Source organism: Lagenorhynchus albirostris, chromosome 7 (assembly GCF_949774975.1).
Source record: "Lagenorhynchus albirostris chromosome 7, mLagAlb1.1, whole genome shotgun sequence".
Classification (NCBI taxonomy): domain Eukaryota; kingdom Metazoa; phylum Chordata; class Mammalia; order Artiodactyla; family Delphinidae; genus Lagenorhynchus; species Lagenorhynchus albirostris.
In genome coordinates this window covers 1,700,593-1,723,651 of record NC_083101.1, presented here as the reverse complement: position 1 = coordinate 1,723,651, position 23,059 = coordinate 1,700,593, and the positions used below count along the sequence as shown (strand labels likewise).

General features: G+C 61.2%; 1 protein-coding gene across 2 annotated transcripts in view; it reads right to left on the bottom strand.

Annotated features, from left to right (window-relative positions):
- The window catches only part of QSOX2 (quiescin sulfhydryl oxidase 2), a 28,287-nt gene extending 23,696 nt beyond the window's left edge, over positions 1-4,591 (bottom strand). The window contains exon 1 of one of the 2 annotated variants that reach the window (XM_060153773.1): positions 4,261-4,591. In XM_060153773.1, coding sequence (XP_060009756.1) covers positions 4,261-4,591 — 331 coding nt within the window. The remainder of the gene's footprint in view (positions 1-4,260) is intronic. The other variant, XM_060153774.1, reaches the window with a different exon arrangement.
- Between the last annotated feature and the right edge of the window lie 18,468 nt (positions 4,592-23,059).

Below are 23,059 nucleotides of genomic sequence, written 5' to 3'. Positions count from 1 at the left end.
GGATTAAACTTTTCACCGTTACTTGTCAAGTTCTAATAAAACATCTATAAAAGTCTGATTTACGGTCAAGCAACAACTGGCTCTAGAAGATGATTACAGTGCGGATGAAGCGACCTCCGAGGCCTGAACGGGCGCAGCCGAGCGCAGTGCTTAAGGCCCGGCTCCATCCCGGCCTCCTCGCCCTCCTCGCCCTCCGCAAGTCAGGGCAACGCTGGCCTTTCTGATCCCACATTCCAGCTGCTGGAGGACGCTCTGGTCCCTGCACACGCCCCTTCCTGGACGAGCAAAGGGCTGCTTAGACAAGCTCCAAGTTCAGGCTGCAAACCAGGACACACAGGCCTCGGCAGAAACTAAGCCTCACGCTAAGGAGCACGCGTTACACACGAGCCCCCAGAGCAGCCTGGAGTTGGGCGCTGTGCCTCAGCCTCGCCACGGGGCAGAGGGCCGGGACTGGGTCTCCAGCGTCCTTTCATCCCCCGAGTTCGCCCGGTGTGGTTAAGCTGACACTGTACGTGGTCCCGCAGGCTTTGCAGTGAGCCCACTGGACACGGACGGGCTCCTGCTGGCTGGAGGCTGTGCATCGCGAGGCAGGAACAGCCCCCAAGATGGGTAAGGTCCCTGACTCGCCTGCAAAGCCCAGGCAGGCCGGCGGCATTTACCACCAGGGCTCCTTCACTCAGTGTCGCGGACTTCACACAGCGGGCTTCACACAGCGGCGGTGTCCCTCTGGACCTGGTCGCAATGAAGTCTGGGTCTTGCAGACAAGTCTTGGTGGCGGGAGCCCACGACAAGCTTTGCTGGGCCCGTAATGGGGGAGGGAGGGGGAGCACCCCTGCCCACCCACCTCTCTGGGGTCCAGGTGAGCTCCCGTTCCAACAGCACCCCCTCCTCCCTCAGTCTCGCCTCCTCCTGCGGTGCACAGGTAATGACCCGTGGGGAACACCAGGTGGTCTAGTTCACGTCCACGAAGCCTGCGGCCATGCTGACCAGGAGACTGCTGGTGATGAAGAGCTCACTGGGAGGTGAGACCAAGCCCCGGCAGCAAGAAGGGGCCCGGCTGTCCCCGCAGATGCCAGGAGCGAGCCGCCAGGGCTCTGGTGCCCCCGGGCTGCCACTCAACCGTGTGACCACACGTGGGTGACGGGAAGAGAAGGGGTGTGCGGCGGGTGCCTGCCTGCCAGCTCCGGGGCGCCCCTCTGAGTCTCTCATCAAGAATTCTGGGGCCAATGACAGAAAACCTGTCCCTGCTTCCCTGGCGCTCTTCCCCGAAGACAGAGCGGAGGAGAGATGGGCCGGGACAGACACCAGGACCCGGTGATGATGACAGGGACACTCCTTGCCTTGACAAATCTCGGCGGTGGCGGGCTGCCCCCACACAGGTGTCTCAGCTCCCACCTCAAGAGAAAGCGGCACCACCCGCTGAGCTAACATCACAGCTCTGGGCAAAAGGGTTTTCAGGGACGCGGCCGGGTTTTGTTTCGCGAGGACCTGGCAGTGGCAGGCCCGAGCCAGATCTACATGAGCGCTGGGAGGGCAGCTGGCGCCCAGCAGCAGATCTTTTGTTGGTTGGGCCATCTTCTTCGAAGGAAAGACAATTATTTTTAAACCTTGAAAATATCAGCGAAGAGCTAAAGTTCAATCCAAACCTTTTAGGAAGACAAAGGTGTCCCTAAGCTGTGCACAGAGAGGCCCTGCTGAGCGGAGGAGTGCTGCCTTCTGCAGACCCCTACCCACTCTGAGCAAGTGGAAGAGGCCACTTAGGAGGCGCTCGTGGGGGGACAGCAGGGGAAGCAGGTGCTCCTCTAGCTCAGTGACCACCCCCCCCAGGCAATCTCAAGCCAGGGAGTAGAGGCTGTACTGTAACCACCCACCTTCTAGAAGCCACAGTGCTGTCGAGACTGGGGTGGGGGGCAGATGGGGCAAGCTGGCTGGACACTGCATTTCAAGAGGGGTGGGAAGAGGCACCTGACGGGCCTAGTCCAAGGCCTGCGTGCCCCAGGGACTCACTGGACACTCCAATTCACAAGTGACTGAGCCGGCCCAAAGCAGTGACAGCGGGAGTGATGACTGCGCTCAGACTGGCCCCTGTGGGCGCTGGGCGCCCCCTCCCCTGCGTGGCGGCCCGCGGCCAGAAGAAGACGCTGGGCAGAGGGGCTGCGCCAGCCTCCTCAGTGAGGGCGAGAGCACTTCTTCCCAACGCGTTCCACGGGACTTCGCGGAAATGAGGCACCGGAAGGGCCCTGTGGCCAGTCAGGTGGGACCCCAGGGCCAAGTAACGGGTTCCTTTACTGGGGAGTTCTCGTGTGTGGACAGCCACGAGGGGGGATTGCATAAGCCACGCTTCCGCCCCCTTTGGCCACAGGCCCATCCCTGCAGTTGTCCTGCAGGGTTAGTGTCCCTGAGCACAGAAATCCTCCACCTCTGGGGCTTGCGCTGACAGGACGCCAGGCCTCACGCCCAGAGCTTCTGATCCAGCAGGCCTGGGCCAGGGCGACCAAGTCCCCAGGTGAGCTCTCTCTGGGGACCCCAAGTGCCAAGGCTCTGCCTCCAGTCAGAGCTGGTGCTCGGGAGCCCCCCGGGCAGTTTGGCTCTCAGGGCCCCCTGGCCGCCGCTGCCCTCACCCTGCCCCGCCTGCCCTGTCTTCCGAGCCACAGCTGTTTCTCACTCAGCCACATCTCCTGTCTCAGGCCTGCTCTTCCTGCTTTGACTTGTAGGATGTCCAACTCATTTAAGATAACCTTATTTAGCTAACAGTTAAGTTAATCACACCATTAGGTATGGGTTTTACTAGTTTCGGTTCCAAAAATAACTTTCCTTCTGAGTTCCAGGGACAATTTTCAAGGCTCCTTACATGCTGGTTCAACTATGAAATAGTTTGCGACACTCAAAGCTGGTTTATAATATTTATATTTCAGACACTAAACTGCAACAATCAAAGTATGCACAGAATAGGTGACAAACGTCTTGCCAGAGCGACCCGCGTTTTAATTTACCTGTGTTTCCGCCGCCCAATGACAAAAGAGAATTGCAAAGTCCTCTGTTTGGTGTCAAAGCAAAGGCTTAAAAAAAAAACCTACTAAGGAGTAAAACGTCCGTTTCATAGTCTCTGATTTCAGTTCTGACCAGTGCCAAACACTAGGGACTCAAGAAAACATTAGATCAAAGAACAGACCCTTTAGAATCAACAGGCCCCAACACCCTAAGGCAAAAGGAGGCGCATCTAAAAATACTCATTTACAGACACGCACAAAAGCTCTATTTAGACTTTTTTAAAGTTTCCTTATGAGTCTGTCTAGATATGAAAAAATCACAACAGGGTTGGATGTAAAACTAAAGTGCAGGAAGAGAACCTAGCAATTTGTTGCTCTCTTGCCCGCTGAAATACATAATTAGAGGTCAGCTCAACCTCAGCAAGAGCCCTGCCAAACCCAGCTCTTGCCGGAGACCAGCTCCCACTTCAGGGCAATTCGCATTCCGTTCTGAAGCGTGGCCCGCTTGCAGGGAGGCTGCAGCAGAACGCCTAACTGGCTACAACTCTGCCATTTAGAGCGGCCAACAGCCTAGTGACCGATTAGCAATTTGCAACATGACAAAGGTGCCAAACATCAATAAACTGTGGGAACATGACCAGAAGTTTGGTGGGTGACAGATCTATCCAAGGCTGCACGTCCATGAACAAGGAACCAACCAATGAAAGGCTTTGAAGGTCTTTTGCTGCTTCTACAGAGAAGTCTCCAGCACAGTTGGACATCTATGTTGTGGACACTCTGAGTATCCACCATATATATGCTCAGCTAACCAAACCTGAAGAGGATGAAGAAGGACTTACAGTGAAAGTGGCTTGGAAGAGGAATGGGGATCCTCAAAGAATGAGGAGTCTAGGCACTGGAGTGGAATTACTGAGGATGGCGTGCACGTCGGGACACAGCTGGGATAAAGGCCTGGGGCGTTAATGAAGGTCTTAGGGGCTCAAAACTAGGGGTCTGGAGAGCTAGGCGATAATGGGAAGGCCTCCCTGTCCCTAGCTGTGGAGTGAGGGCTGGAGGAGAAGGGTTCTTGTCATTCTGACTTAAGACGACCGACTTCCCAAGATCTCACCGGTCAGATGGGAGATATGCCCCGGGGTGCGGGCCAGCGGCGGCCTATGCGAGGTGCCCCCGTAGGGCAACGGGAAAGGGGCCTGAGAGGCTGCCGCGAGCCGGAGGGCAGGTGCCAGGCCGAGCGGCCGGGGTCGAGTCCCGCGCGGGGGGCGCGCCTCACCTCGCACGTCCCCGGCCAGGGCCCGCCAGGTGGGCGCGTAGCCGATGCAGTGGCCGCACCACGAGGAGTAGAACTGCACGAGCCACGCGGCGGAGCTGTTGGCCGTGGCCCCGCGCACGCTGCCGCTGTCCAGCACCCACACGGCGTCCTCGCCCGCGCGGTACAGCCGCGCCGCGCCACCCGCGCCTGGCCCCGCCGCCGCCGCCAGCAGCACGAGCAGCGGGGGCAGCCGCGAGGGCCGCGCCGGGGGCGGGCGCCGGACTCGGGCCTCCGTCCCCGCCGGGGCTCCCGGGCTGCGCGCCGCCAACACCGACGTCCCGGCCGCCGCCATGTTGGGAGTGCCGCGCCGCGCCTGACCTTTCACCCTGGCAACCGCCGTCACGTGCACCGCGCGCGCTCGGCCCCTCCTCCAGCGCCCGGCCCCGCCCCCACCGCCGGAGACCAGGCCCCGCCCCCAGCTCCGCCCGCTCCCGGCCCCGGCTCCCAGGCGCCCCTCAGTCCCGGACCCTGAGCGCCAGGCACCGACTCGCCCCTCCTCCAGCCCCCTGGTCACGCCTCCTGCCCCGCCCCTGAGCTCATGGCCCCTCCCCAACCTCCTGGCCACGCCTTCGGATCCCTCCCCCTAGCGCCCGGCTCCGCCCCTCCTTGCCCCGCCCCCACTGTCACCGCCTCCGCAGACACACACCCCCTCCCCACCCCAAGCTGGGATGGGGTCGCCAGATTTAGCAAGTGAAGGTACCGGACGCTCAGTTAAATGTGAATTTCAAATAAACGGAGAGCTGTTTTTTGTTTTTGGGTTTTTTTTCGAGAGTTGTTTTTAAGTCTAAGTATGTATCATACCTGAAATGCAAATTTAATGGGACATACTTAGACTTCAAAACGATCCGGTGTTTAAATGAAATTCACATTTTATTGCGCGTCCTGTGTTTTCTCTGGCAACCCTGCCTGCGGCTTCAGAGGGTCTGCAACGCTGACCTTGACTTTTTAATATGATATTTTAACTCATAAAATGTAACAAAACACCCGCGCAAACTCAGATGTGTTACAGAGGTAAATTTTAGAGCGTTCGGGGATGACTTCTCTGCGCACCTAAGAAATAAAGATTCCTACGGCTTGTTTGCGCAATATAACAGCAGACCTGTTTTTTCAATGCTATTCCTGATTGTTTTATGCATATCAAGATTTTCTCTGAACTGTGTGACCAAAACAGAAAAGAAAGGAAGTGGACCACAGAGCGGACGTGAGTCAGCATCCGTTGGCCCGGAAGGTCAAATTCTCACGTTCCAGGCCACCTCATTCTTATGTGTGATTGTTAAATATGTAAATGATATGATCTGAACACAAACTACATTTATAGCAATGCAATCCTCTCTCTGCCCTTTACATTGTGAGGTTCTGTGTAAGATTTTGTCTGAAAAGAGCTTTGTTGTTTTTGTTTCAGACAAGGGTTAGAAAACCCTGGTTAAGATGATCCAAACCAAAGGGCGCCTGGACGAGGCACTTGTGCCCCTCCCCATTCATTCTTCCTGCCTTCCTTCACTAACATTTGCTGGGCTTCTGCTCAACACCAAGCCCTGGAGACAAAGCCAAGCCCGAGTGCCACTGGGTCTGCGTTCCAGGAGAGAGACCCAAAACAAATAAACAAGTAAGGTGAAGTTAAGCGCCATAAAAAGCAGTAAAGCAGGGCGGGAGGAGGGGGCTGCACACAGGGGGTCAGGAAGGCCTCTCTGAGAAGGAGACCGTGGGTGAAGGAGGTGAGGAGAGGCAAGCAGCCCAGGCAGAGGAACTGCATGTGCAAAGGCCCTGAGGCAGAAGGGGCGAGCGTGTTGGAAGGACAGCAAACCAGGGGAAGAGAAGACGCCGGAGAACCTTGAGGGGGTCATCGCCGCCCTCCAAGACACAGTAGGACTCAGGCAAGGGGCGGGCGGTGGTGCTGGTGAGAAGGATTAGACTTCCGGTATGTAAGAAGGTAGGACACATGGTGGATTAAATCCAGGGTATGCGACAAAGAGGTCACATTTGCCTGCCGGGCTTCGGTCGGAGCAGCTGGAAGAACGAAGCTGCCCTTGGCTGAGATGAAAGACTGTAGGGGAGGGGATGGGAGAGCAGTGCAGAGGTGAGAGTGGAGATCAAAGTTGCCCTGGCCCTGTTGAATTCCAGAGACCTTTTCAACACCTGCAGTTGGTGTCGGCCTACTGGTTGGCTGCGTGAGGCTGGGGCTCAGATGGTAAGTCGGGGCTGGTTGAGGTCCCCACAGGAGGAAGCGAGAGGACTGGCCACATGCTGAGCCCTGGGCCTGTGGCTGCAGGGCTGAGGAGAGGAGGGGACCAGAGGAGCAGTGGCGGGGGGTGGGGGGGTAGGAGAACATGTGGAGATCAAGACGGAGCAGCGAGTGGGTTTGGTCTGGGGGGTTGGCTCATCACCACCACCACCACCCCCCGCCTTCAGGCTGGGAGGGATGGCCACGAAGTCCTATGGTGATTGTTGAGCAAACAGACCAGGATCTGATCGTGCAGTTGGCAAAGATGGTCAAGGCCGGGCTGGCGGGAAGGAGTCTAGGCCTCACCTGCACACCTGCTTCACTCTTCTAGGAGGGGCTTAGCTTTTTTTTTTTTTAATTTATTTATTTGTTTTTATTTTTGGCTGCGTTGGGTCTTCGTTGCTGTGCGCAGGCTTTCTCTAGTTGTGGTGAGTGGGGGCTACTCCGCTGTGGTGCGGGGGCTCCTCATTGTCTTGCCTTCTCTTGCTGTGGAGCACGCAGCCTTCGTAGTTGTGGCGCATGGACTCAGTAGTTGTGGCTTGTGGGCTCTAGAGAGCAGGCTCAGTAGCTGTGGCACACCGGCTCAGTAGTTGTGGCTCACAGGCTTGGTTGCTCCACGGCATGTGGGATCTTCCTGGACCAGGGCTCAAACCTGTGTCCCCTGCATTGGCAGGTGGATCCTTTTTTTTTTGGCAGGTGGATTCTTAACCACTGCACCACCAGGGAAGCCCAAGGGTCTTAGCTTTTGAAACTGTCTTGGTCTGCTCAGGCTGCCGTAACAGAACACTGCAGACCAGGCAGCTTAAACGAAAGACACTTATTTACTTCTCACGGGCTGGATGTCCGAGATCAGGGTGCAGGCATTGTCAGTTTCTGGTGAGGACTCACTTCCTGGCTGGCAGACGGCCGGCCGCTTCTCGCCTGTGCTCACCTGGCCCTTCCTCTGTGCTGTGTGTGGACGGAGGAGAGGGGGCTTTCTGGTCTCTTCTCGTAAGGTCACTAACCTCATCGTGGGGGCCCCACCCTCATGACCTCATCAAACCCTGATCACCTCCCAAAGGTGCCTCGTAACACCATCCCATTGGGGCTTAGGGCTTCAACATAGGAATTCTGGGGGGAACAAAATTCAGGCCTTAGGAGACACTCAAGGCCACTTGGAAGGACCGTGCCCCTTCCCTCCCCAGGTTCAAGACCCGCTGTCACTCACAGCTCTTTCTTTAGGCCTCGTGTCCCCCTCCAGACCCTGAGGGGGGTGGAGGGGAGGTCTCTGGGTCCCCTGCTCTCTGGGGCAGCCAGTGGGCCCATGTGCTGCTTCAGCACAGCGCTGGGAGGCTGCACCCGAAAAACAACACCACAGTTTCTCAAATCCAAAGGGCCTCTGGCCCTAGAACACACGATTGATTTAATGGCAAGTTCTTAGGAAAAGCATATGCTTTGATTGTACAATGCAGCCAAATGTGGAAACAGTGAAACGCGGGGGTGGGGTTGTGTCTGAGGAGGGTGAAAACTTACGAGGATTAGCCAGGCCCTGCTGCCCTGCTGAAGCCCGGCGCCGCTCCTCCAGTCAGCTCCTCCTCCCTGCTGGAGAGCCGCCCCAGCAATCGTATGTGCCGCTAGTGGGGCGGCACGTATCACAGACAATTCTCAGATGTGTGAGACGCACCCTGAGTTCAAAGGGATTGAAATGTCGGGAAGTGTTGCATCTTAGAGCTGATGAAATGAGACATTGGTCTTCCTATTTTACAGAGGGGAAAACTGAGGCTCGGAGAGCCGAGTGCCGTGGTTCAGGATGCCTGGAACGTATGTGGCAGAGGGACTCTCAAACCCGGGTGCCCCCAACACCTGGAGGGCCAGCCCGTTCTGACGCCGGTGACAAAGGCAGAGCCCCCTTCCCAGCCCTGAGTCTCCTCCCTGGTCATCATCCTGGTCATGCCAGCTAGTGTCCGGCTGAATGGACTTGAGCCCTGGAGGGCAGGGCCAGCTGTCCCTTCTCTGAGCGCCCCCCCAGATGGGGGAAGTTCTGCACGAGGGAGAGGGAAGAAGTGGGCAGACAAACTCCACCTGCAGCCCCGGCCCCGGAGCAGGTGCCGCCTTCCACACCCCTTCAGCCGGCGTTTGGTGTCGGGCTCAGCTGGTCAAGGACACCAACCGTTCTCCAGAAGACGTACAAGGAGGATTATTCCTGAGTGCTTGCCACGTGCCGGGGAAGGAGCCTGGCAGGGACAGGCTCTCCTCTGTGTCCTCGCAATGACACGGTAGAGAGGGCAGTGACATAGTCGTGGAGGCATCGGGGGCGGGTGTCCCTGCCACACCCCCAGGAAGAGGTAGAGCTGGACTTAGGACGTGGGCTCCCGGCATAATTAAATGCCCACGTTACCAAGTGGATGGACACGGCCGTTGCAAAGACCCCTACAGGTGAGCAGCAGGCAGGGGTGGGGCGCAGGGAGCTCCCGAGGGAGGACCAGGGGTGCAGGGCGTCTGTGTGTGTGTGAGATCCTGCCCTTCCCCCTCAGCCTGCGGTCAAGTTTTGCAAACACCACCCTTGCTCCCAGCTGTGCTCACAGGGTGTCAGAGAGGAGACTTTGCTTGGGGCAAAGGAGACACTGGCTGGGGGACAAATGCAGAGGAGCAGCTTGGCATTTGATGGCTGGCATAGGGTGGGCGGTTAAGACAAGGGACGGGGGACAAATGTGGGACTTGCAGCCCCGCTGGGACCTCGGGGCTGAAGGGAAGCCAGCGAGCGTGGGATGGGACTCCCTGACCGCTTGTCGAGCACTCGACCGACAGCCTTGTCCCCCAGCTGCAAGCCGACCTGACCCTGGGGCCCCAGCTCCCTCTGGAAGGCCAGTGTGCTCGTCTCCTGCCCGGTGGGAGCCAGACGCCCCGGGCACGGGAAGGCACCATCCCAAAGGATGCGGCGTGTTGCTGCAGGTGTGCGGCCATCGCCCCCAACCGCTCCCGTGGCCATCATCTGTATGTCGTAGAGAGGCTGTTATGGCTGCGCAGGGCAATGCATCAAAAGGACTCGTAAAGCTCGTCTGATGATTTGGGGTTTAAAGCGCTGGAGGTGAGTTTTGGGCATTTTAGGCAGGAGGGAACAGCTGAGCCGGGAAGCTGAAGGAGACAGGTCCCAGGAAAATTCCATGAGGGGTTTAACGGAGAAATAATCATTTCCTATGAAAGATAATGACTTCTCTGGAGGCTGGTATCAAGATTTATTGGCCCAAGAGGTTACAGGGATTGGAGCCAAGGTGAGACCTTGGAGGGAGTAATCTTGAAATTGAAGTCTTGCCCCAGGCCAATATATCTGAGTGCCACAGCCCTCAGCTCCGCACACGTGACAGTCGGCTGAGATTAAATGCATCCAACACCTTCGGTGGACGTACTTCCTCCTCCGGCCGGTCATTTCACAGCCCCATGCTCCCTGGATCCAGCTGTCACGGGAAGGCGAGGCCAGGGTTTTCATGAGTCCCCCTTGACCAGACTCCCTTCAAGGGCAAGGGGCCACGGGCTGAAAAATGACTGCAGGGGCACAACAGCCCGCTGGGCACGCCGGGAGGCCCTCTGTCCAGCTGCAGGCGCGGCCACACGTCACGCAGAGCCATCAGCCCCAGCCCATAGCGACCAGACCCGAGACTATCGAATTTGAGGCACATCTGCAGGGTTTTGATGTGGGAGATTTATGACCCTGCCAGACGTGTGTGTGTAAATACATAATTCGTCTCACACAGCCTCGTAAAGCCAAAAGGGTCAGCAATGAATAGAAAAAAATGAAAAATTACAGGCTAATTTGTCAGAAAACTAATAGGAAATCAATAAGAAAGCTGTAGTTCAAAATTTGTTTTGAAATTGTGTACTTGGAGAATGAACACACATTTTCCCCCATGGACCCAAACTTCTTCTGTGCTCTAAGGTGGGCTTGGGAATAGCGGGGGGGAAATCAGCGTGAACTCGCGTAGCTGGTGCCTCCCGGGACCGTGACCCTGTTCTCGGTGAGTTGGAGGTATGACGGAGGCTGGGCTGGTGAGCTGGTCCACCCAGATCTGAGAGTCGGCCCCAGAGGCTGGAGCCTGGTGAAGGGCTGTGGGGGCTCCTGCCTTCACACAGGGACCCTGCAGTATTCTATGGGGTCTGAGAGGCAGCCCCTGGGAGCTTTGCCAGACCAGCTTTGGAGATGCCGCCCACTCAAAACTACAAGCATATGAAAGTCTGGGTCTCCGCAGGGTCCATAAATGTAGTTAAGTGAATGAGTTCCTCTCCTAAAGCTGGATCAACAGCAGAACATTTTAAGCCAACACACCGTTTGCTTGATTCCCCGGCAAGCAGGTATTTTCCAATTTGAGAATTGTAGATGGAGGATGGATGGATGATATAGTTGATATAGGTAGACGACTGATAGATGATATAAATGATAGATGATAGATAACTAAATAGATGATAGATGAGTGATCGTTGATATAGATGACAGACAGGCAGAGAGATTGCTGTAGGACGTTGGAAGTAACTTTCAAGAGATCCAAGCACAGTATAAGTGAGCCCTGTCTCAAGAAGTCCTAACCACATCAGAAGTTAGAAGCAGATCTGAAAGCTGCTTCCCTTTATAAAAGAACTGACTGTTGGGCTCATTGAAAAGCCACTTTTCCAAGTGCACAGACGATACAATCCAGGTCAAAAATACTGAAAATACGGAAATGAGGGACCCCCATCAGGACAAGTATGTTGAGAAGATACTGCACTGGTTTCTAGTGAGTTCCCTGGAGCACAAGCTCAGATGTGCTCTCACGCTATCCAGCTTTCTGCTCATCCTGGGGAGGCGCGGCACAGGCCCCCACTGTGGCCGCAGACAACGCTCAGGGGGCTGGCAGACAGGACACCAGGGCCGGCCGCTACCCAAGTCTGTGCCCTGGCGCCTGTGCTTCTGCAGGGCTGCTCTGGGTGAGGGGTGGGCTGGCTGCCGGGACCCCTCAGCCCATCAGCGGCTTGTGGGATGGCTGCTGTGGGTAGAGGTCGGTGCTGCGGTGGCCTGTCCTTCAGCCCGTGAAGGTCAGCTGCCCTGGTCCGTACACTGAGCCAGTCCCAGAGCCACCCTGCCCGGCCTACGGAGGCCCCCGTCCCCGAGGGCCTGCACCCAGAGGTCTCGCCTTGTCCTCCCAGCTCAGCCTCTCCCCACTTCCTTCCCACAGGAAATCATCTTTATGCTTGAATCAACATTAACTTCCTGGACGCCTGCCTGAGTCTCGTGCTGAGAGAGGCAGGCACTCTTGTCAGGGGACACCTGGAGGCCCATGTGGCCCGAGGGACGTCCCTGTAGGAGCACCTCGCGCAGGGGCCCACATGCCGAAGCCCTTGGAACCCTCCGGGGCCTCGCTGCGTCGCAGAGGGCTCATTCGACGGCCAGCCGGGCAACGGGCTTTTGTTTCTTCCACGAGGCATCCCGAGCACCCTCGGGGAGGCCAGGGCCCGCCTCCCCCAGAGGACGGGCCGGAGGGTTGGCTGGCCACGGGTGAAGTGACCTTCTGCCCGTGAACTGCCACCTCCTCTGATCTGCACGCAGGGGACACACACTGATCTCCCAGCCCCAAGTCATTGGCTGGACACCACGGCGGCACCAGGCTCTTGGCCTTCGTACGTCAGAAGCAAGCAAACGTCTCCATGGATGGTTTCCCAACGAGGCAGAGCTGAGGCGCGCATCGGCGCAGGCGTGACCCCAGACTCAGCACCTGGCCTCCCCGACCCACCAGAGCCTCTCTCCTGGCCTTTGCTGAGGCCCACGGCACCTGTCCTGGCACGTGGCCTCCAGGTGAGTCCGCGGGAGCTGCTCCTTGCCCGGCTCCTTGGGACCGTCTCCCTCAGGGCCGTGACCTCTGGGCCTTTCTTGGCCAACCAGCTCGGGACGCACCTGCACATCCTTTTACCTTAATCTCTCTGGGTCAGAGCCAACGTCCAGTCGATGGCCCTGTATCAGGTGACTGCTCTGCATGGTGGCCCTGCCCAGGGCAAGTCCAGGCTTCCTGAAGTCCCCCCACCCCCCAATGCTCACACGTGCACACACGACAACAGCACAGACATCTGTGTCACCTGAGCACCCCCCCCATCTTCTCAGAAGTCCTGTGTCCCCACGACTGCCCAGTGGCCGCTGTGTGAGCCCAGGCGACATAGCTGCCACCCGCTGGCCCCTCCGCCTCTGAGGGCTCGGCCAGCGTGTCGCACAGGATCCTTCTGGTGAGCTGGGTGGAGACCAGGTCCACCACCTTGGCTCTCTCCACACCCGGGAGGTCGGCGCGGGGGCCTGAGCCCAAACCCAGAGCTGGGTCCCCCCGCCCAGACCCGGACAGCCCTGGGTCCCCAGCTGCCAGACCGTCCCCAGCCACACAGCCCACTCTGGATAGGGTTGGGGGCTGTGCTGACAGCCTTGGGAGCCCCCCCGGGGCATCACCTGTGCTCCCACACAAGGGAGACCCTAGCCAGCTGAGCGGTTCAGACCACCAGCCACCCATGGCCTGGTCCCTCCCAACAGAACTGGATTCACCCAACTTGTCCCCAAGGTTTCTGCCCTGTCCGGCCAACCCCAGACAGAACCCCGACTCCTGGGGCCCCGGGGACAGTGGCTCAGGCAGGCCCGCCTCAGACAAGGACAGCTCTCCCATGATGATAAAGGTGTCTTCCCCTGGGGTGCCCCACGAGCCCCCAGGACACTTGGCATCTTCCGGCGGGGAAGGGAAGTCTTCTGAGTGGGCACTGGCAGGGTTGGCCTCACTGTCTGCTGGGAGGATGGGAAGCGGAGGAGGGAGGTGGGGGTCCCAGTGCGTGGAGGACGGGAGGTCGGCACTGCCGTAGGACAGCACCTCATGGACAGGGGACAGGATCTCAGTCAAGACGCCTCTGGTCAAGGGAGGGCAGGCTTCCTCCAGGACAGAGGGGGCTCTGCTCTCCCCACACCCAGGTGCCTGGCTCTCGGCTGTCAGGGCTGCCGGCCCAGCAGGGGCCCCAGGAGGAGCCCGTGGGCTCCCCGGGACCTCAGGCTCAGATGAGGCCTGTAGGGGTTTCCCGTCAGTGGATGGACTCGGGCGGGCACCCCAGGGCCCCTCTGGGCAGCCAGTTGAGGCCTGTGGAGGCCCCGTCTCTCCTCTTTGGCCGAACTCTGCCCCTTCAGAGGCCGAGGTCCCCGAAGGAAAGGAAAGGGGAAAGTGTAAGTCACCAGAGGAAGAGGTTTGGGATGGGATCGTTGTGTCGGCAGACCCTGGGGACCTCCCTTGGGTTTTTCCTGTGTTTGATCCACTAGTCGGGCTCCCACTGGTTCCAGAATCTTCCTGCCCCTCCCCTGGGCCCAAGAAGGGAGGCAGGACAGGGGCCCCCAGCGTGTTCCAGGTGGGATGACCCTGTGGGCAAGCAGCACCTGGGGCTAGTCCAGCAGCAGCACCTGGGGCTAGTCCAGCAGCAGCACCTGGCTCCCTCAGGCCCTCCCGGTCCCAGACCTCGCTGGGTGCCTCTGACAGCTGAGCCCGACCGTGGAGACGGGGTGTTGGCAGCCCTGCTGCTGGCCCCAGGCCGCCCGCCCCAGCGCAGGAGCCGCGCAGGGAGAGGGCCCCGCTGCCCTTCAGCCCCTCCAGGTCTCCGGCCCTCCGCCCCAGTGGGGCCCCGGGAGCCCCCCAGACTGGCTGAGGTCTGCGCCCGGGGTGCCCCCGGCTTCCCCACTCGACAAGGAGACGGAGCTCTCGGGAAGCTGGACCAGGACGGCGGACGCTTTCTGAGACTCCTGGAGGGAGGGACAGGCTGGGCTGCTCCCTGAGCGGGGGGGTGGGGCACCGTGCCGAGGACCCCGAGCAAGTGCTGGGAACCCAGGTCCAAGGGCTCCCTGAGCTGGGCCAGGGGCTGCCCTCGCGCTGGGCGGGGCGGGCCACCGCCTTGGCTGCCGCAGCTGCTGCAAAGAGAGGAGAGTTTAGGGATGATGTCGCCGCCTTTCACGCTGAGGACATCCCCCCAGCACAGGGAAGCGCAGGTCCCACACCTCACAGCCCCCGGACCAGTGGATCAAAGCCAGGAAACCCCCGGCAGAGGCAGGGTGTCCAAACAGTGGGGAGGCAGGGGCTGTAGGAGCAGGCTGGCTCTGACTGAGAAGCTGGTCCCCTTACGTGGGGACTGGTCCTCATGCAGGAGGCAGGGGCGTCACCTGGAGAGGCGGGCAGCTGGGCAGCTTTCTGGCGGGAGGAAGGGGCACGGGGGTTCTCCTGCCAACCGGTCTCTACCTTGCAAGCACATCAGGACGTCCTGGGGGGTCCCCTGGAGGGAGCCCCGTCTTCCAGCCTCCTCCCCGGGGCCCAGAGCCTCCGCACGGGGCCTTCAGCTACCGCAGATGCTTGAAAAACCTGCCTGCCAGCCGTCTGCCCCCAGAGGGAGGAGACCGGCAGAGGCCAGGGCTCCCTGAGTGGGACCTGTCTTCAGGGGGGCTCTGGCCTCAGTCCACACTGGGTCAGGCAGCTGAGGAGTCACCATCTGAGAGGCTCAGAAGCAGTGCTCCCTGGAGGGACCCCTCATGCTGCCCCCGCCCAGGATCTTGGGCCGATTCATCAGGTGGCATCTTTGTTTCCAAAGGGGGGACGTGGGCGTGGGCTGGGGTGCACGGTGGGCCTGGCCCAGCACAAGGGGCACCGGCAGGGAGTGAGGGTCTCTCAGCAAGAGGGCAGGATGTTCTGGCCAAACCGTCTCCAGGCCCCAGGGCCCCACCAGCCCGAGCAGCCCGCCGGGCCTCCAACCTCTGCTCCCCTGAGCACCTTTCCATGGCGACGGGCTCCTCCACGGGGCTGCTGGCAAAGCCCAGCCCCAGTTCCAACCCAGCTCGGCTCCCGCTGTCTTCAACCACCTGCTGGAAACACTGGAGAAATGCCACCTTGCTGGACATCAGTCCGTGTCCCTTAGCTGTGGACAGACCCCTGTGCTCTTGTGGCCACAGTAAGGAACACAGGCCGTCCCCCAAAGAGGGCCATGGAGACCCCCACTCATCAGACACCGTTCCTCCCGGTGAGCTCCAGAGACCCCTCAACAGACAGATCCAGCTGGAATGGGTCAACACTTTCACCTGATGGACGAGGCAACAACACGCCCCCCCGCCAGAGGCACACGGGAGGGCCCCACAGAGCAAGGCCAGGCCCCCACCAGCCTGCGGTGAGCGCAGGGCCAAGCCTAGACTCACACTGGCTTCCCGGGGGCTGAGGGGACCCCCTGCACTTGGTGAGCGTCGGCTCCGGCCCTGGAAGTTTGACGCTCAGCTTCCTGTCGGAGCCGGGGTCTTCTCCCCTGCTGGCTGGGGGCTGGGCTTGGTCTGGGGGTCTCCTAGGTGGCACAGAGGCTGTCAGTGCCGACAGACGCAGGACGCAGAGGACAGGGGGTCCCGGAATTCTGAAGCCATGGGAAAACAGCCTTAAAGTTCAAAACAGCCACACCACCTGCTTGTATTTGGTTAGAATGAGGACAGAAAAATACGTGGTTACCTTAAAATTACCCCCTTGTTGGATAGTTACGGATGTGAGGACCCAGGAAAAGCTTTAGAAACATCATTTAAAACGTAGGGCCCTCTTCATGTTAGTTTTTCTGGTGTGTTCTTGGGCAGGTCTGTGGGCCGGGGGACCAGCCTGACAATAGTCCACAGTCCAGCCAGCTGTTCTGAGCAGTCGCACCCCCTGGGAGGGAGCAGTAGTGCCCGGTATGGGTGGTCTCACCCGCCCCCAGCTCGCCCCCACTGTCTGAAAACGTTGGCCGAGGTGTGCTCAGCTGGCCCTCCTGCAGGGCCCTGTGCGCTCAGACACGGGGACAGCGAGGCCGGGGTCGCCCCCATCACACAGCTCGGGCCAGGCCCACCAGGACACAGGTGTGTCTGACCCTGAGCCTGCTGCTGCCGCGAGCTGCCAGGGCCCACCGAGGGGGTGGTGTCTGTCCTCGGCTGCCACTGCTGCTGCCCTGCTGGTTACCCTGGCCCATGTGGCCGTGGCTCTCCGCCAGCTGGCCTCCAGCGTCAGGCCGGCCGCTGGCCACGGGTGTGTCCTCTCCCCACGCCAGCCTCGGAGGCTGCAGGTGACCACCCCCAGCTGAAGCTGCCCAGGCGGGTGATGTCCTGTCCTCCTGCTTGGTGAGGAGGCTGCAAGGCAGTGCAGGGAGGTGGTAACTGCCCACCCAGGCTGCACTGCCCCCACCCCCAGGTGACCAGCCCTGACCGGAACGTTCCACAAGTGGAACAACACGTCACATCCAGGGGACAGCTGTGGTCGGAGGCCGAGCAGCCAGCACAGGGGCGAAGGAAGACAGGTCCCGGCCCCTCCCTGCCCGGCCGCTTCCCCAGCAGGGCCCACACCCCCAAATGGGGCCACTGCTGGTGTGTCGAGACACGGGCATGCCACGGGCATGGTGGGAGGGAGACTCCGTCTGTGCCTCAGCACAGGGCGGGGCAGACTTCTGCCCCCGTAGGACTTCTGCGAGAGCCCGGCTGCTGGCCCGAGGGCCGGCACCGCGTGTGCCTACTCGTCCCGCCCGAGCCCTGGGCGCACGGACGGGCACAGACACCCCACAGCCCCGTCACAGCCCCAAGGAGGGGGCTGGGGAGCAGGGCTGCCGGGTCTCCTGATTCCTCCTGGAGTTAAGGTCATGCCCCCAGGGAGGCCTGTTCTAGAACATTCCGCCGCTCTCCCAGGGGCAGCTCGCGTTCCTTCTGTTCCCTTTCTCCCCAGGCAACTGGACACAGCTTGCTGCTCTCCCCAGGGTGGCCCTGAGGGTCCCCCCTGGGATCCACACTCACGTCAGGGTGTGGACAGGGGAGTGCGGGCTGAGGGCCATCTCAGAGCCGAGAAGCCATGTCTCAGGCCTTTGAAGGAGGAGACGGCTCAGGGGCCAGAGCTCCAACCTTGCTGGGGCAGGACCTGGTGGGCACCTGTTAGCACCAGTGTGTCCAGATGCAGGGCCTCACCCGGGCCCGCCTGGCGCCCCGGAGCAAGGATGCAGAGGAAGGGAAGGGGCTGTGCCCGGGCCCAGAACCAGGCCGAGGAGAACCGGAATGAGAGGCCCTGCCCCCTGCCCTCTTAAAGGCTTATCCCCCTCCCCCAACCCTCCCCGCACACACACGGGGTCTCAGGCCGGGAGCTCAGGGCGTCCTGGGGGGCTGGGGAGGGGAGGGGCCCCACAAGCACTGGTTCATGGATGAACCCTGGCCCCGACCTGCTCGGAGCTCCACTGAGCTTCTCTTGAAGGAACGAAAGAACGCAGTACACTCGTCCCTTGTTCCTCCGTGTCACAGGACCTCCCGGGAACATAAGGTCACCCTCTCGTGGTGGGTTCCAGGTGCTCTGAAGCCTCTCGGTAAATACACAGTTCTTCTCTCCTTTCTGACTTGCATCACTGGTGTGATGAAAAGAGCATAGGAGCCGGGTACCCCACGACCTTGACCGCGGGTCCAGGCCCACCAGCCTCGGGGCGAGCGGCCCTACCCGCCCAGTGCTACAAACAAACTCTCGGGTACCAAGAGGGTCCAGTCAGTCCGGGGAAGCCTTTCAGAGACTCCTGGGGCGGGCGATCAATAGCGACGTGAATTATACGTCAGTGCATGGAGGCGCTCTCAGAGGGCGGCAGAGCGGCGCTGGGACCAGGGGCTGAGTGGGCGATGACCCCCTTTCTTGGGGGAGGCATGAAAATGGACCCCCTGTGTTGGAAGGGGGCCGCTGGACAGCGGCGGTACCTCCAAGGGCTGGTGTGGTCCCTGCGAAGCCACTCCTGGGGGCCGAGCCCCTTTCCAGGACGGGGGCCGCCTGCTGCGTCCTCACCCCCAGGTTGTCGCTTCGGGGTGGGCAGTGCTCAGATTACAGTCTGGCAGGCGGCCAGCCCTGGGGGACCTCGAAGCTTGCTAGGAGGAAAAAGGGCCTCCCGGGGCCATTTCAATTAAGATGGAAGGGGAGGAGGTGGTGCCGGTGCGGGGTCATCTCGATGGCAAAAGCAGCTCCGCTTCCGCCCACACCAGGGCCCCCGGCCCCTGCCCCAGGTGACTGAGCCCGGGCCGGGCCCCTCTCATCTGCCAGGAGAGGCTCTTCTGCTGCAATCCGGGGCCAGTAGCCCCGAGGCCAGGCCTGCGGGAGAAGGCCAAGCGCCCCGGCCGGGAGAGCAGCCCACGCCCGTCCTGAAGGGGGGTGCCCAGCAGCTGGGTGGCCACACACGCACCACCCTCTGTCCTCCAGCCAGGCCGGTCTATCTGCTCTGTCTCACTGTGCCCTACAGCAGCCCAGGGCTGGTGGCACCCCTGGCCCCCTTCAGCAGATGAGGAAACGGGCTCAGAGAGGGGAGGACACACCTGGGCCGGCGGCACAGCTGGGACTGCGCCAGCATCTGCCTGTGCTCCTCCCACTGGGCCGCTCTGGCCTCTGCCCACAGCCCTGTGGGCCGGCCAGCAGAGCCGGGCCCCCCGGTGCCCCCAGCGCCCCCGCCCCTCCTCCCCTGGGCAGGGCCAGGTGCGCAGGGCCCAGCGGCCGTGACACGGTGGCCACGCGGCACAGGAAAGGCTTTCAATGGCGAGCACCAGGACCGGGGCTCCCCCGACCACTCACCGCGGGACTTGCGGGTTCTCGGGGCTCCTCCGGGGGCGCTGGCTGTCGAGGTGCGCGGGGGGCGTGAGGAGGCCTGGGCGGGCCCCTCCGGCTGCTGGCTTGTCCCAGGGCCCTCCTCCCGAGTGGCCTTGACTTGGGGGCTGGAAGTCCACGAGAAACAGCACAGAGCGAGCTGGCCCATCTCCTCTTAGGAAAAGCGGGAGGCAGGCTGCACGGGTAGCAGGCGCGGCAGGGCGGCCGGCGGCACGGTGGACAGCGCGCTCGTGAGAGTCGGCGCCAGGCTGCGACAGGGGGTCCTTGCCTCGTAGGAGCCCCACACCCTGTCGCTAACGGTCCGCGTCAGGTGCAGACACGAGGCCCAGAGCCGGGGGGTCCTTGCCTGAGGACGCCCAGGTCCCTGAGCTGGAACCAGAAGAGGGGCTGTGGAATCCGGTGGCCCTGGGCCCCCCTCCCGCAGGCTGTCCTGGGCCCCCCTCCTGCAGGCTGTCCTGGGGCAGGCAGCACCTGGGTCTGGTGGTCACATCCGTGCAGGTTAACAGCGCAACTGCTAACCTACCCCAGCTGCTTCACAGAACCCAGTCCACTCCAGCCTCCCCTCGCCAGGCAAGACCGTCGGCATCCCTAATTTACAGGAGGGATGCTCAGCTTGGGGACAGGCGCCTCCTTCCCGCGACAGCGGCAGGAATGGGGAGTGGGAACCAGGGCGCCCTCACGGCTCAGGGCTCCCAAGGGGCTGGCCTCTCCGAGGAGCCCAGGCCATGCTCTCTCCTGCCTCGGCCCCCTCCTCCACCACCGCCCCCAGGTGTTGAGTAAAGCCCTGGCCCCGCCCCCGCTCCAGACTCACCACCCCCTTCCCCCCGGGCCCCCCACCTCCGGGCCTGGAGCACCTTCCAGCCACTGGGGGTCTGGTTCCTCCTCCAGGGCCCGGCCAGGGCCGCCTAGTCCAGGAAACCCACTTTGCCACCCGTCCCGCCCTCCACCTGACCCCTCCAGAGTCCCTTTCCACCCTGGGTCACAGATGTTTTTACAAGGGACTCGCACATTCCCCCAAAGCAGCTGGGTGACAAGTGTTTCCTGGCCAGAGGCCGAGCCGCCAGGCCAGGTGAGAGCACCCACCTGAGGCAGCGTGCTCCGGGCCTGAGACTCCTGCCACAAGAGGGCCGTGGACCTCTGCAAGGAGAGGATGTCCTTCTGATGCTGCAGGAGAAGCTTCCTCTCTTGGGGGGAGAACAGGTGGATGCTACACAGGTACCGGATCTCCCTCTGAACCAGCCGGAGGAGATAACGGCAGCATGACCCCCCGGCCCAGCACATGCTGGGCGGCGAGGAGTGTCGGGGGGAAAGCCCGGCTCTGGCGCTGTGCGGGGACCCTCCCTGTGCCCCTCCAGATGCCCCTGCCCTTCTCACCCTGCTCAGCCAGGAGGCCCCACGCACTCTGGCCCTCTCCTGGGTTTGGCCAACAGGAGACTCCGGCAGGAGGGAAGGCGGGCGTTCCCCGGGCGCCCCCAAGCGAGGCTGGCATAGGCTGGTTGCACCCCTGTCCTAACCCTTACAGCCCTCCCTCGCCAGGTGCTGGGCTCTGTCCCTTTGCTGAACCGTCCCTGACTCGCTCCTGCTGTGTCTCTGACGGCACACCCCTCGGCAGAACCTCCCTGCCAGGAGCACGCCCCCCATGGGAGGTGACAGCCGTCACAGGCCAGAGGAGGAAACTGAGGCTCAGCAGGGTTGGGTCCCTCGCCCCAGTGGTCAGGGGCCCAGACCCAGAGTCCACCAGTGTCTCCTCCTGCAACGCAGAACCCCAGGGTCACCGCCTCACTTGATAACTGGACCCCTTCCGAGCCCCCTTCGCAGTTCCCTGTCCTTCTCCCATTGCCCCTTCTGCCTGGAACGCCCCACGCCTGCCACCCCACCTCCCCGGCCCACACAAGTCATCTAGGATGGAGGTCAAGTCCACCACCACCCCTCACTTCCCAGCTGGGGGTCCCCAAGCAAGGCCAGCCCCAGCCCCAGTTTCCTCATCTGTATAAAGAGCATGGCCGCCAGCCTCCACCCCACAGAGCGTCAGGAGACCAAAAGGAAAGGAAACTGGGCTCAGAGCAGCTGGGAATCCCCTCTGAGGTCAGGCACACCCAGCCCCTCCTGCAGCCCCACGAAACACGCACTGCTGTCGTTTTCCCATAATGAGGCCTGGAGAGGCCCAGCCACTGTGCTCACTTTCGCAGCCCCAGTAGGGCAGCGGGACCCCCCTCGGTATTGGCCCGGGTGGATCCAGCCCTCACCAGCTCCTGCTCAAGGTTGCTGAGGGCCTGCTGCCGCTTCTGTGCCGAGGCCACCGGCGCTGCATAGCTGCTGGCGCTGTTCAGATACCTGGGACACGAGATGGACTGACTGCTGACCTTGGGTCCAGCAAGCAGGTGTGAAAACTGCAGGCCTGGAGAGGTCTGGCGGTCCAGGTGGACCTGGCGCGCCCTCTTCCCACAGCAGGGCACTGGGAGGAGGCGGCCGTGCATGGGCAGCCCAGGCTGTCAGTCTTCCCACCCCTCACGACCACCTTTAGGCCTGATAGAGGGAGGGCAGCGCCTCCCACCCTGGTGCCCCCGCCCAGCCAGAGGGCTCTCTGGGGATGGAGGGGGCAACCGTCATGGAATAGAAGACCCCCAGCCTGGCATGATCGTAAACCGCCGGTGATCTTAACTGGGAGGACCTATTCGGAGACCAATACGGGAATATCAAGAAGCTTTAAAAAATGCTTTCTCACTGACGACAATTCCACTTCCAGGAATTTACCTTAAGTCGCCTCTGGGATGGTCATATCTCACGACACAAAGTTGGAGACACCCCCGGAGGTCCAGCTATAGGGGCTGGCTAGGGCGATTGTGTTGTCTCTACGAAAACTCAAGTTACAAACAGTATGTGTGACTATTCCCAATGCTGTTTAAATAGACATGCGTGCGTTTGCATCAACAAGAGCTCTCAAGACAGACTGGAAAATGAGCAGAGATTATCTCAGAGACGTGGGACTGTGGGTGGTCTTACTGTCTCTGTATTCACCTTTCGGTACTTCCCGTCTTATCTAACTTTATGGAAACGCCCATCACCATACGCAGCAGCCCTTAGCCCCGAGGACCGCGGCGAGGACCGCGGGCGGGGCCGGCGCGGCGCGCATGCGTTCAGCCTCTGCCGATGCTCCAGCCAGGCCAGCTCTGCGCGCGTCTTCTCTTCGAGCGCCTTCTCGCGCAGGCGCAGCAGTGCGGCCTGGTGCTGCGCGCGCAGCTGCCCTTTCCGCAGGCTCTGCTCCAGCATCTGGAGCGTGAAGTGGCTGAACTGTGCGGGCGTCACACTCTGAGGCCTCGTCTGGCTCTACTACGGTGGGGCAGACGACCGGGCTGTGTCACCACCTCTGAGATTGCGGGCCGCTTGGAGACCAGCCTCACCGAGTGGGAGCAGCACGCAGCCCAGGGAAGAGGCTGCCGCCTCCAGGGAGCCTTCCCGGACTGGCTGCCTCATTCTTCGCCATGTCACGCCCCCCTTCCCGGGGCAGGGTACCACCCCGCCTCCCGACTGCTGGCTCCCGAAGGCAGGGTGGGGTTCGCATCGTCTTGGCCCTGCGCCCAAGCCAGGCTCTTGTTTGTGCTCTAGAAGGGTCAGGAAAGGCTGGGCCACCCTCCCTGAAATGTGCCACCAGCACTGTCCCGGCCAGCCCAGCCCGAAACACCTGTTGAAATGCCTCCCCGTCACCTGGCACCGCAGGCGTGAGGAAGGGGCTTGAGCAGATGTCAGTTGGAAGGGTGGGTGGTACCCACGGCAGGGAGAGCCTCCCACAGCCCAGGACCTGCAGTGGAGGCCCCTGGGTGCAGGCTCTAGGAGAGGTGGGTCTCAACACCTGATGGCCCCAGGCAGCTGAGGGAGGACTGGGTCTGATACCCAGTACCAGTGACACCACTGGGTCCCACTTGCGTGC